The sequence below is a fragment of the Phaenicophaeus curvirostris genome, chromosome 3, assembly GCF_032191515.1.
Source record: "Phaenicophaeus curvirostris isolate KB17595 chromosome 3, BPBGC_Pcur_1.0, whole genome shotgun sequence".
NCBI classification, from domain to species: domain Eukaryota; kingdom Metazoa; phylum Chordata; class Aves; order Cuculiformes; family Cuculidae; genus Phaenicophaeus; species Phaenicophaeus curvirostris.
The window spans coordinates 65,394,167-65,407,759 of record NC_091394.1 but is presented as its reverse complement, the minus strand read 5'-3'; the positions used below and the strand labels follow the sequence as shown (position 1 = coordinate 65,407,759).

The 13,593-nt window shown below is 34.8% G+C and overlaps 1 protein-coding gene across 1 annotated transcript in view; it reads left to right on the top strand.

Annotated features, from left to right (window-relative positions):
* The window catches only part of TRPA1 (transient receptor potential cation channel subfamily A member 1), a 66,715-nt gene that overhangs the window by 40,806 nt on the left and 12,316 nt on the right, over positions 1-13,593 (top strand). Inside the window, exons 10-18 of the mRNA XM_069854255.1 lie at positions 94-142; positions 3,925-4,024; positions 4,936-5,036; positions 6,323-6,492; positions 6,581-6,745; positions 9,122-9,236; positions 10,445-10,611; positions 11,469-11,562; positions 12,259-12,318. Coding sequence (XP_069710356.1) covers positions 94-142; positions 3,925-4,024; positions 4,936-5,036; positions 6,323-6,492; positions 6,581-6,745; positions 9,122-9,236; positions 10,445-10,611; positions 11,469-11,562; positions 12,259-12,318 — 1,021 coding nt within the window. The remainder of the gene's footprint in view (positions 1-93; positions 143-3,924; positions 4,025-4,935; positions 5,037-6,322; positions 6,493-6,580; positions 6,746-9,121; positions 9,237-10,444; positions 10,612-11,468; positions 11,563-12,258; positions 12,319-13,593) is intronic.

Sequence of the window (13,593 nt, the reverse complement as noted above, 5' to 3'; positions counted from 1 at the left end):
GAAAATGCTGCAAATGGAGAAAAATACTACCCTTTGCATTGAAAATACATTGTCCTTTCTAATGTTACTGTATTTTTGCATTTTTCCCCACAGGACAGCATTGTTTGATCATTATGAACTGGCAGAGTATTTGATTTCAATGGTAAATATTTAATTAAGCAATGTGTTTATAGAGATTATTGCTTTCTATTGCTACAGGTGTGCATAGGGAAATTCATAAAGGAGAATATGTTTTCAGGTATAGCTTATTTAGACAGAGAGAGATATTTCATAATGCATAATTGACATCTACAGTACAGTGGTAGTTAGAGCTCCGTAGTAGCATCCCACAGTTACTGAGGGCAAATTCTTGCATTTTTATTTCCATTTTGCTTACTCAGAAAGGTTTCATAAGCATCTTTTATGAGTTATAACAAACTGGTTTAGTCATCCTCATTTTTAGGATATGAAATATGAAATAAATGTTAATCATGCATTGAATTTAATCTGATTTTTCCAGAAAGAAATAATTTCTTTGAAGCTTGTACATATGATCTGGGATCAAATAGCCATAGACTGAAGTTTGTGTGTGATCTAGAAATATTTTTTATTCTGTGTAGTTTGTTTACATTTCTTCAGTGAGTAATTAAGAGAGAGAAGAAGAAAACGTAATGGGGGATGCTACTGGCTGTGCTCCAAGTGTCCATTTATACCAATTAAACTAAGGTTTATAAAACCATTATATGCCTTACTCTGGTGAGGAAGTTTTCAGAAGTCAGCAGACTTCTTTTCCATTTTATGTGTGTTTATGTTTTGGGGTTTTTTTTACTTCATTTCATGACAGTTGTGTTAAGGAAAATTCTCATCTATGTACAGTTTTGCTTTTCTTAGACACTCAGTTACAGGGATTGGATTTAGGTCAGAACTAAATGTGTGCTTATTTTTAATTCAAATGTGAAATGATGAGATTTGACTGCTTAAATCTGGCTGACAACACAACCTGTCTACAGAAGTTACTACCTGATAGGTTCAGGCACAAGTTTTTGCATTTGGAGCTTCATGTGCACAAAGTATTGGAGTCTTTAACACTGCGTTTGCTAAGAACAAACTTTTGTTCCTTAAGTGTCTTTTCAACTATTTTGGCCTTCTTCATAGAATCTATGGTGTGGATTTGTTTGGCTTTCCTTATAAGCTATTGTAGTTTTGAATTTTTAGGATTGTTTTCATTTGTCCTGTCTGGGAATGGATCAAAATATGCCAGTTGGGGTTAGTGGGATGTGGCCCTCCTGACAAGATCACTAGATATCACCTATGCTGTGGTGTACACAAGGGTGAAAAAGAGAAGGTGGAACAATGTTGCTTCTCAAGAGGAATAGCAAATTCCAGTTCAGAATGGCTTTCTGGTTTTAATATAGAACAAAATTTATTTATTTCATGCATTGTATTTCATACATTTCATGCACATTAACCTACAATTAATAATTCCTTTGTCTTATTTTTGGTATTTTTTGTGTCTGAATATGAAAGCCATTGTAAACTGATAGAGTGTTCTTCTAGACTGAAAACATAAGAATTAGGTATGCTAGATAGAGTTGTTCAGACACACAATGTATGTTATTTGCATTTACATTGCACCATTTTTTTCTAAGTTTTAGGACAATGTACTACACAAAAATCAGTGAATCAAACTGTACGGATATTTCTTGCAGAGCTTTTAATTATTTTTGCATTTGGCCTCAGTGTAACATGGCAATGAATAAATGCTTGCTCGTGTTTTGATGAGATGTGCAGCTGTGATTTGTCATAACTGAAGACTAACCGAAGCCTTAAAAAAAAGCCAAGAGACAGAAATCTAGATCAAAATTCCTAGCTTCTAAACATTAGAAACTTTTATAGCTTTAAAGAAATTCTACTTACAAATTGGTTTGCGAATTAAGCATTTTAACCAATAAGAATGTCAAAATAGCCATTGTCACATTTGACAGTTAGGCACACAATATCTAGTTTGCACATGCAAATGGCATGATTATATTTACAAGTTATGTACACAACTGTAAAGAAGAATAAAGACATGAAAGCCAGAACTTTCTCATGATTTAGGTAGTATCTGGGCAATTTCCCTGCATCTTATAATGTTGGGGTTTTTTTCTTGTGTACTGGACAATTTAGCATGAGGTATATTGTGCTTCCTGAGTTTACTCCATTAATTTTATTGAAATATGCTTATTCAGAGTAAATAAGCAGCAATTTTACACATTTTCTTGCTTCTTGTTTTTTTCTTTTTTCCACTTCTGCTTCTTTTGTCTTTACTAAAAGGAAAATGAAAAATTAAATTGATCTAAATACTAATTGATATTTACAAAATATGCATAGTACTTATTTTTATATTAATATCTGTTTAATTCACCTATACAACTTATAATTGCAAAAGTAAAGGAGTTCAGAAGCTAGATTTGCAAACTCTTCATTCATCTGTGTCATAAATATGGTAAATATATGTGGCAATATATGCTACTCCTTATTGTGATAAATCATAATGAGTGCTACTGACTTAATTTTGCTGAAGGTTGAACAATGATGTTAGCTGCAGGGCAGGTCATTAAAGATTGTATTATTAACTGGAAATTGCTGCCCTGTCTTTATTGAATTGAATAAGCCACTTGGATAAAAAAGGTCTCTGTTTCTTTGATGAATAAGAACATTTTTAAGAGGTTATTTGAATGTATAAAGGTAACTGGGGAAAAGGTCCTGCATGTGTTACTCTCAAACATATCAGAAATACACACTGGAAGCTTCCTGCTCTGTCTGGTAAAGTAATCACTGTACATTTATTAAATGTTTCTTATTACTATATTACAGGTTTTATCATCCTAGAAAGTAAATATTGCTCATGATTATGATTCTCTCAAATTAGTACTGGACCCAAAGATGATTGAAGTTAATAGAAAAACTCCCATTGATTTTTTTTTTCAATAATCTTTGGGTAATATCTGAAATAAAATACACTTTTTTTGTGTGCTTTGTTCAACTTATCCAATTGACTTGCAACTCAATGTCTAGAAAAAGTATATCTAAAAGATGATAAAATATACATACATCTCATTAGTTCATTTATTTGTGTCTTCATATTCCTTTCCTAGTGGGATTTTTTAGATAAGTACATTTATATTCGTAGTATTTTGATGGTAGGATCATAGTGATACTGTGACCGTAGTGACCATAATGTCCCAGCAATAAGCATCTTATGCAAAACCAAACAAAACAGGGAAACTGGACTTTTACCAGAATATCTCATTCCAGTCCTTGTGGTTCACCTATGGAGAAAAGTAGTATCAAAACCTTTGAGTTTGGAGAATAAACAATGTGTCTATTTTTCATACAGCTACTTTGGGATCAAAATTAACTTGGCTTATATAGTTTATGATGAAGAAAGAAAATGAAGACAGGTGAAGCTATACAGATTGAACTATACTAATATCTGCATGCATTACTTCTTGGACAGTACTCATATAGTGTAGAGCTTTGGCAGGGTCTTGCTCAGTAATTGTCTGCTAGGTAAGACCATATCATTCAGAAGGGCTGCAATTAATGTGTTTTTCCAGAGATTCAGTCCCAGTATTTTCAAGTTAGAATTATATACTTTGAGTATTAAATTGCGTGGAAAGGCACCCTAACAAAGTATCATGAGTTATGAGTTCAGTATGCCTAGAAGTAGGTCACTTCATTTAGACATCTATAGATCTGTATAGATGAATGTGATGTGGCTGATAGTTTGAAAATGTAGTAGTTTTACATAGACATGCAATGGGTTTATCAAATTTACTTATCTGGAACATCTGGAGTTACTAAGAATGTCTGTAATTCAGCTATGCTTTTAAAGGGCAGCACCATTTTATAATTTCATGTATTCGTTATTCATGATAAACTTGAAATTCTTTATTGCAGGGGGCTAATATTGATAGTGTTGACATCGAAGGTCGATCCCCACTTCTGTTGGCCACTTCCTGTGCATCATGGAAAATTGTGAATTTACTGCTCTCGAAAGGTAAAAAGGAATATACTGATATGACGTACGTCCTTTGAGCAGGGTTCATACATGTTAAAGCTCTATGTCTAACTTCCCTCTCAATTTTAAGTGAGTACTTCAGCATACAGTCCAGGAGCAGATGAGCTAAACAGCTGCACAGTGCTGGTATCGCCTGAGATTAAAGGACAGAGTAGAGTGATGATTTCACCCTTTTTTGTACAGAATGAATAGGCTGTAGAAAAATGTGTATGCCACATACCATGCTTCTCAAGGTAGAGATGGCATTGACACTCCATCCCTGCATTCATTAGCAATTCTTGAAGTAAGTAGTACTGTGGAATAAATACACCACTTATACAGTCATGTTTCATACTAGCAATCAATCTTTTAAGTGTTAAAGCCCATATTTCAAGCGTTAACCTGTGATGTTATACAGTCACCTTGAAAATGTTTGAGCTATGTCTTTCAATTGCTACACGTTTGATGCAAGGTAATTATTGTTATTGTATTTGTTCTTGTTAAGTCATATAGATGATTTTGTTAATAAGGCCTGTGATAAGTTTTTAAGAAATAACAAGGTTACAAATTTAAGTTTATAATAATGTGGTGGTAATCTGCGTCTTCAAATGACTTATTGATTTGTGAATGCTCAGTGTCTCTGAATATAGGGGCCCCATGTAAATCGTAGTTCTTCCATGAAATACAAAATGCATACACACATGAGATAACGATGGAATTTGAGTTTCAGTAGGGGTTTTATTTATAACTGAAATTCTGTGTTATAGTGTGGACTTGAAATAATACCTGTTATTTTATAGATTTATAAACATAGTTGTTTCAGCATTTGTTCCTTTGTCTAAAACATCATGAATTGGTGCCAGGGGCCAGCAGTTTTGAAGTTGCTGGTATTTATTTCCATATTTATCTAGGAGCAAATGTATCATTAAAAGATCATCTTGGTCGGAATTTCTTGCATTTGACGGTATTGCAGCCTGGAGGATTACAGCATCTGAATGAGAAATTTCTGCAGGTACAGTAAGCATAAATTCATATCTTTGTCTTGCCCTTACTAGAAAATGTAAAACTAAAAGCAAATACCATTTTATTTTGAATGTTTGTAGAAGTTTGTTGTACTTGTTAAGTTGCCCAGTGTACAGAAAATAGTTTGAAGAGGTACATATCTCTCATGAAAGCATTTCAAAGCAAATAATACAGTTTTCTTATTGCCAGGCAAAGGAATAACATAATCCCATAAATTATTTTGCTGTTGGGGAATTGAATAGCTCATGAGGTAGGCAATAAAATATAGAACTTTTCACTTCTATTTTCCCAGCTTGCATGCATAAAGGCCAGGGGATGTGCCCATATTCAGTCAAGCTCTAGGGCTTAAATAGCTTACAGCATATTCATCAGGAGCTTTCTGTGGACTGCACTGTAATGAAGACTTGGATTTAGTTTTAAAAAGGGTTTCAAATATGAATTTGTATTTGACTGTGCTGAGATGAAGCACTCATATTGCTAGAGTCCAGTCTCGCTTTAAGGAGTTAAATTTGCTAGTCTCCAGAGCTCCAGAAACAACCTTTTTAAATGTGAATCAAGTATAACCGACCTTACAGAGTCTGCTGAAATCTGTAAACAACTTTAATTAGTAATGCAGAATGGATTTAAGCTATTTTTTCAGCAGATGTAGAGAATTGGTTTCAAACCAGAGTGATAACTCTGGTTTGGTCTGCATTGACTTTCTGATTATTGATTATACTAATTCATGAAAAGGAGTGGAGCTGGCCTGGGGAGGAGAACTTTTAGTTGCTTTAAGAAAAACTATACATAAGACAGTGTTAGGCAAGGTACAGAGGAAAAACAGGGGAATGAAGAGGAGAGAGTAAAATGGGTGAAATAAAATTACACTGTAAACCAGTGAACTGATGTTTCTTGACAACCAGAAGTCTTGTTACTGCATACTGGCTATGGACTACCCTTGTGTTCTGTACAAACCTGCTGACAGCAATGAGTGTTATGATTGAATGACAGAAAAGAAGACTCTCCTGTATTATAGTTTTACTGTGGATGGATTGCATTAAGGGTGCAGAGTTGTGAGCTGCTGTGTTCTTCGAAGATTAGCTGTTTGAAAAGATGGTAACCCACCAATCAGCAGACAATGAATGCTCATTGTTGCTTACTTCTCCTAAAATTTATTTCTTATTTTTAGATACTGCTTTGAAGTATTACTGCTATTGTTAAAGGCTACTAGAAGCTGTGGAGCATTAGTGATATAAATGTAATTCTGTGCTTTTGGGGTTTCTTTTGGGGTTACAGATGGAACATATTAAAAACCTTGTAGTAGATGAAGATAATGAAGGATGTACTCCATTGCATTATGCATGCAGACAAGGTGTGGCCCTCTCTGTAAATAATTTACTCAGCCTCAATGTTTCCATCTACTCTAAGAGCAGGGACAAGAAGTCGCCATTACACTTTGCTGCCAGGTTAGTAGTGAAGTCTAGGCAACAGAATCTATGACATTTTTTCCATCTGTGTTTTTTTAACATTAATTTCTGTGTTCGTCTTTCAAAGCTATGGGCGCATCAATACATGTCAACGACTTATAAGAGATATGAAAGACACAAGGCTTTTGAATGAAGGTGATAAGAAGGGAATGACTCCCCTTCATTTGGCAGCCCAGAATGGTCATGAGAAAGTAGTTCAGTTTCTTCTGAAAAGAGGGGCCCTTTTTCTCTGGTAAGTATACAGAATTCTATTCATTAAGGGAAAAAAAGAACTATCACCCTACATTTTATGTCCGTCTGCTGGGAAATTAATACAATATAAATATAATATGTGAAAAGAGTTAAAACATATATATACAAACATACAATTTAAGAGCATATTTATAAAATATTTGTAAAACTTAGCTGATTGATTGTGTCTGTGACACACAGAATCATGGCTAGGTGTGAAGCAAGGCTTCTAATGCAGGGGAAACTGAGTTTTCTCTAAATTCAAATGAATTAAGAATATTGAACTTTTCGATGGAAAAAACGTTGTTTTGGAAATACTGTAGTCACATCAGCATCACTTACAGGCTTCAATAAGAATTCTTAGGGTTAGTGGTTCACAGGCAACTTGCCATGTACTCTAAGTCCTGATTTCAGGTCAGAGATCCTCAGATCATTGGCAGCTCCACAAAAACTTCCAGGCCCACCTGTAAAGCCAGGAGCTAAAGCTACCAAAAGGTGAGAGTCTTGTTTCCAAGATTCAGTTTAGTGTGTTAACTTTCAAGTTGCTTTCAAGTCCTGTGCTTCCAAGTCTACTGCAGCTGCACCTTGGAGCTAGAAGCATAAGCATTCTGAGGAGATCCTTTAACCAAGAGACCTGTCATACCTTCATTCTTTGTGACTACGGGGGCTCATTAAATGAACTACTGCCAAACCCTTAATTTCCAGTGTCTTTAGCTGGACTATTATACCTAGCAATGATAGAGGTGTTGATATACATGTGCGTATGTAAGTGTAAATATATTTGGAAGTATTAAAGGCCAAGTTGGATGGGGCCCTGAGCAGCATGGTCTAGTGGGAGGTGTCTCTGCCCATGGCAAGAGGGTTGGAAGATCTTCTGTTGTCATGGATGACACTAAGCTGGGAGGAAGCCTCAATCTGCTGGAGGGCAGGGAGGCTCTGCAAAGGGATCTGAACAGGCTGGATCAGTGGGCAGAGGCCAACTGGGTGAGGTTTAAAAACCCCGGGCAGCACTACAGGCTTGAGGAAGAGTGGCTAGAAAGCTGCCTGGCAGAGAAGTACCTGGGGGTGTTGGTTGACAGCCAACTGAACATGAGCCAGCAGTGTGCCTGGGTTGCCAAGAAGGCCAATAGCATCTTGGCTTGTATCAGGAACAGCGTGGCCAACAAGCACCAGGGAAGTGATTCTGCCCCTGTACTCAGCACTGGTGAGGCCGCACCTTGAATCCTATGTTTAGTTTTGGGCTCCTCACTACAAGAAAGACATTGAGGCCCTGGAGAGTGTCCAGAGAAGAGTGACGAAGCTGGTGAAGGGGCTGGAGAACAAATCTTTTGAGGAGGGTCTGAAGGAGCTGGGGTTGTTTAGCCTAGAGAAGAGGAAGCTGAGGAGTGTTCTTATAATTGTCTATAACTACCTGAAAGGAGGTTGTAGAGAGGTGGATGTTGGTCTCTTCTCCCAAGTAACAGGTGAAAGATGATGAGAGCGAATAGCCTCAAACTGTGCTAGGAATAATTCAGATTGGACATGAGGAAAAACTCCTTCACTGAAAAGGTTTTCTAGCACTGGAACAGGCTGCCTGGGGAGGTGGTCAAGTCACCATTCCTAGAGGTATTTAAAAGACAGGTAGATGAAGTGCTTAGGGATATGATGTAGTATTGGACAGGTATGTTTGGACTTGATCTCAGTGGTCTTTTCCAGCCTGAGGATTCTATGATTTTATGATTTAGAGTCCCTTACAACCTAAACCATTCTATGATTCTATGATATATATGTGTATTCTATGATATATATGTGTATGCATGTATGCATATACGTATATCTATGTGTGCACATGTATGTGTGCATGCATTTAGGCTTAATTTAGAATTAAAACTGGCATTTTTAAAAGAAATGTCCTGGTAGGTTCCATGTGATAAAAGGCTTGATGAATTTCATTATACTAACATGAGGTAATATTAACAGAAATAGATTTGTATGATTATAATGTTCTGTCTATTCACTGTCTTCAAATGCAAAATTACATAAATCATGTGGCTATGATCTATGTCACATCTGTTGCTGAGTATTAATAACTGAATATTGCAAGCATTTGTGTCATTCGCAAGTAAAATATAAGAAAATGAGTGCAATCCAGACATACACAGAAATAGAGAGAGAAGAAAAGAGAAAGGGGGACCCAAATACAGTTATTGTTTTGAACCTTTTACTTCTGAGTAATGCAAAGATAATCACAGACTAGCTGAGAAAAAGCATCAACATGTCTGCAGTAGTCATGCCAAAAAGCAGAGGTTGGAGTCAAAGGAGAAGGTATTTACATTTACATTATGTATATAAAATAATTTCCATTTATAATTACTAATCTTATACTGCTACATGTAAGTGATTATAAAGGCTGGACAGCCCTGCACCATGCTGCCTTCGGAGGATACACTCGCACAATGCAGATCATTTTGGATACTAATGTGAAGTGTACTGACAGAGTGGACGAAGAAGGGGTATGTGTTCATATAGATATACTTGTTTCTTGTCTGCTATTACTTCTAGACTGAGTGTCAGTGGTATGCTATTAGTAGCTTTCCACTGATCATTACATGTCTGATATTTCATTTCTTGTGGCAGCTTTAAAGTCTTTTGTTTGACTGCTGTTAAAGTTTATTACTTACTTTAATATATGAAGGCTGAAATTTTATCCAATCATTACAAGTCAGAGACAAAAAATGCCAATAGTCTAATAGAAAGCACAAAATGCTGAGTATGTTAGACGTGCCACTCTTGAGCCCTTTAAAAACTGGAAATTTAAAGAGCTTATACAAATTAAAAGAAATCCACCATCAACTATAATGCATTAACGTATTGTTTGATATCCACCTGTTCTGCACAGTGATTTCCAGCAGATACAGCTGCTGTCTTGCTCTGAAGTTTGGGTAAATACAGCATCTGTTGGATCAAGACAAAATACGTTTCCTGGAGAACTCTTACATGAACCTGCCTACACTTCCCCATCAGAAAATAATTGGTTGTCATTTTAAAGAACTATTGTTTCCAACACAGAAACTGTTGCTAATTTCTCTAAGAACTGCTATCGAAAACATTTAGAATTATTAGATTAGGAACAAATCTTGCCTAGAAATTAATGAGAAGCCAATGCTTAGGTCTTAATTTCCCTTGGAAACTTCTGAGTGAATTGGGAAGGCTTTCAAAAGTCAGTTTCAGTGTGACTTCAGTCCTAAACAACTTGTTGCCTTATTTTTATGAAAATACCAAATCAAAAAATGTTCCTATAAAACTGCGGATTTTATTGCAGATTTAGTTTTATGAGCACATTGGATGTAAGTTAATACTTCTCTTCCTGATCATTAAATGCATGTGTACTGTATCTGTAGATACCATAATTTTTATCTATTTGTGACTTGCAGTTTGTTAATTACAAAACTAAAAGATATTAATGAATCAGCCTTACTTACCTACAGTTGAGTTTCCTCTTCAGATTTAGCACTACTGTAGCTGTAGACATAGGATCACTTGTCTATAATCTCTATCAGAATCTCTGTGATAGTATTCTACTTTTTAATGTTGCTACTGAAAGTGTTCAAGGCCTGCAATGGAGAACAGCATGTCATTTTTCAGTGAAGGAAAGGACTAAAATATGTACTTTTTAAAAATTATTCTCATGGATACATTACTGTACTGCTCTTCTGCATAGAACACAGCTTTGCACCTGGCTGCAAGAGAAGGACATGCAAAAGCAGTAAGGTTACTTCTTGACTATGGTGCGAAAATTCTGTTCAACAAAGCAGTAGCTACTTTCTTCCATGAAGCAATACACAATAGAAGGAAAGATGTAGTCTCTGCTGTCATTTTACACAAAAGGTAAGGTACACAGAAAACGCTTTATGAATATATTTTCTGTGTTTTGTTTTTAACTGAGAGTAAGTTCTGAAAACCTGTAGTTTAAAAAGCAAGACTGAGCATGTATTTTTAAATTCCAGAGCTTATGCTGTGTTCTCAGTGAGATCAAATAAAAAATGGCATAATTGTAATGGACCTCAGATATGTGTCATGTTGTTTTCCATATTAGATCGAGTATTCAGATTCTGTTAAAAGACAAATCAGAACAATTGGAAATAAGTAATCTATCCCATCTCTTCCCTATTCTTACAAACATTTAATAATTTTGGCTTTTCACATCATGCTTCAGTACCTACGGAATTTTAATTAAAACGTCAGTGTGTTTGATACTATTCAAGACATTTAATTTAGAATTGTTGTTTTAAATATGTTGCAAATGTTTTAAAATGTGATGGTTCCACTGCCATTTAGAATATTTTGCTTTATAGTATAGTCAAGCCCCACTTCAGGAGTAAAAATGTTGCACAATTGCCCAATGATTACATCTCTTGATAGGAGTTTCAGGAACACTGCTAGTATTTCCCTGTATTTAATATTATTCACCTGATCTTGTAAGCCAAGGTTCCAGGTTTAGTTCAAGTTGCATATTTTTAGAGGGTCTTAGCATAGCTGAAAAACATGCATCATCCTTAGAGAAGCATCCTACATGTTACTCAGTTACTCCCCAAACAGGTAATTTTCCACTTGATGGTATGTAAGCATGTTACATATTGTGATCTGCAAGATACTATCTCAAATAAAACTCAAATAATCTAGAGTGATTAATTCAAAAGAGAAGAAACTAATTTATTTTCCATTATCTCAACTCATGTTTGCAGATGGGAAGAAGCTGTTATGACGTTCTCTCACTATTCTAGTGCCAATAAGTGTCCGTTGCTGGAAATGGTCGAGTATCTTCCTGATTCATTTAAAGTAAGTTTTGTGTATTAAAGAAATGACTGCACAAAGAAACCTTAGTTACATTGCATCATTTGCCACTGTTTTTTTAATGCTGTCCTCATAATATATTTTATTACAAAGTAGAAACAATATAAATTCACAAATTGATTTAATTGTATTTTAGTGATAGTTTCAGGTTGTTTCTTTAAATTTCTTTTATATTAGAAAACTGAGGTCAATGGAGTTATAACAGTATAAAAATAGTACAAAAAAAGGAGTATAAAAGCGATGAATGTCAGAAGAGAATTTGGTTCAGAACCATCTGAGATATTTTCACTTCTCAAGCTGACTGTTAAATTACTCTACATAAAAGCTTTTTATTAAAATAGCAAGTGACTTGGTATGTTTGACTGTTAAATTACTCTACATAAAAGCTTTTTATTGAAATAGCAAGTGACTTGGTATGTTTGTATTCATAAACACTTCACATTTTATACTTATGAACTAGAATGTAGCCTTGTAAACTGCATAGTTGTTATTGAAATCCTACATGTAAACTCTGAAATTTTACATCTTCAAAACATACACCATAGAATTTGACTGAGTCATCATTTCTGTTAGATTTCTGCTGTACTTGAAGGCCATCTTGTTCAGGTGCAAACACATTGTATTCTTTCTGATGAACGTTATCTGTATCACCTGAACTCACTGTTCTGTTCTTCTTCAAAGCTGGTTTTGGACAACTGTATAATTGAGTCTTCGGAGGAAAAAACAAGTCGAGACTTCTATGTAAGTAGATGAAAATAATTATGAAGACAGTACATTTTACAGTCTCAGGATAGAATATGTCACAGTTTTCCTGGCCATATGCTAACTGTAGTACATGGGTTTGATAATAATTAAGCTATAAAATCATCAGCTTGGCTTTTAGCTGCTAATACTGGACTGAATTCTAGTACCTCTTAAATATTTTCTAGAGTTGCAATTATAGTGCTATAGTTGGTAAAACGAAAACAGCCAACACTTTAACTTGATTTATGAATAATTCGATTGTTATTCACCAATAACTGTGTATGAATCTGTGCTTTTAATATGACTTTGGCAAAAAACTCCTCAGTTTTAGGATGACACTTAAAAAGCACTTCCCAGATACCAGCAATCTTCAAATATTAGTCTTTTTTTTCTCATCAAAGCTATTGATTGCATTTTTATTGCCTGTATGACACTGAAGTGAACACATTTTTTACTTGAAAGCTTGGGAAGTACACAATTTGTATACTTTAATGTGTATGTCAGGTTCATGTGGATAAGATATTACAGAAAACACAGGTGATATTTTATCCTTTGAGCTGCAATCAGCTTTGAAGTTGAGTTTCCTAAATCTTTATGGTTATGCATTTTTAGCTTGAGCAATCTATAGACTTTCTCTCTGCTATGTTAATTCTTGCAATCAAACCAGGTATCAGAAGTTATGGATATTTCAGAATAACAGTGATAGAAGGCATAAAATCTATCAAAAGCATGCCTATTGTAGTACAATAATTATCAAACATTCAGAGTCCAATGTATACCTTTTTTGTTAATTCTTGTCCAAAATCTTAAGCATTGTTTTCACAATGCTAAGGAGAACATTCTAATGCTAAGAATGAACATTCTACAGATAGGTCACCTTTGAAACAATATTGAAAACCACCTTGTGAATTATTACATTGGATTATTAGATCTTTAACAGAAAACTTGCAAATTTTCTATGACTGTACATTATATTGTGTTATCAAAGCCATATAACTTTTAAAAACAATCTTATCTTCAAAACGAACATTATAACAAATTACAGTTGTAAGAATAACCCTTTTAATCTGTAATAATTTAAGAAGGGATGTGTACTTTTGCAATTATAAATGGCCGTTTAATTATCTTATAGTCACAGATGTCCATCTTGATGGCATGTATTAAATGGCAGAGTGACTAACAATTAGTATACATTAATGTTCTAATTACTTTGACACAATATGACTTTTTTCTCTCTTAAGGATAACCTTTTTAAAATTAAGCCCATTGTCT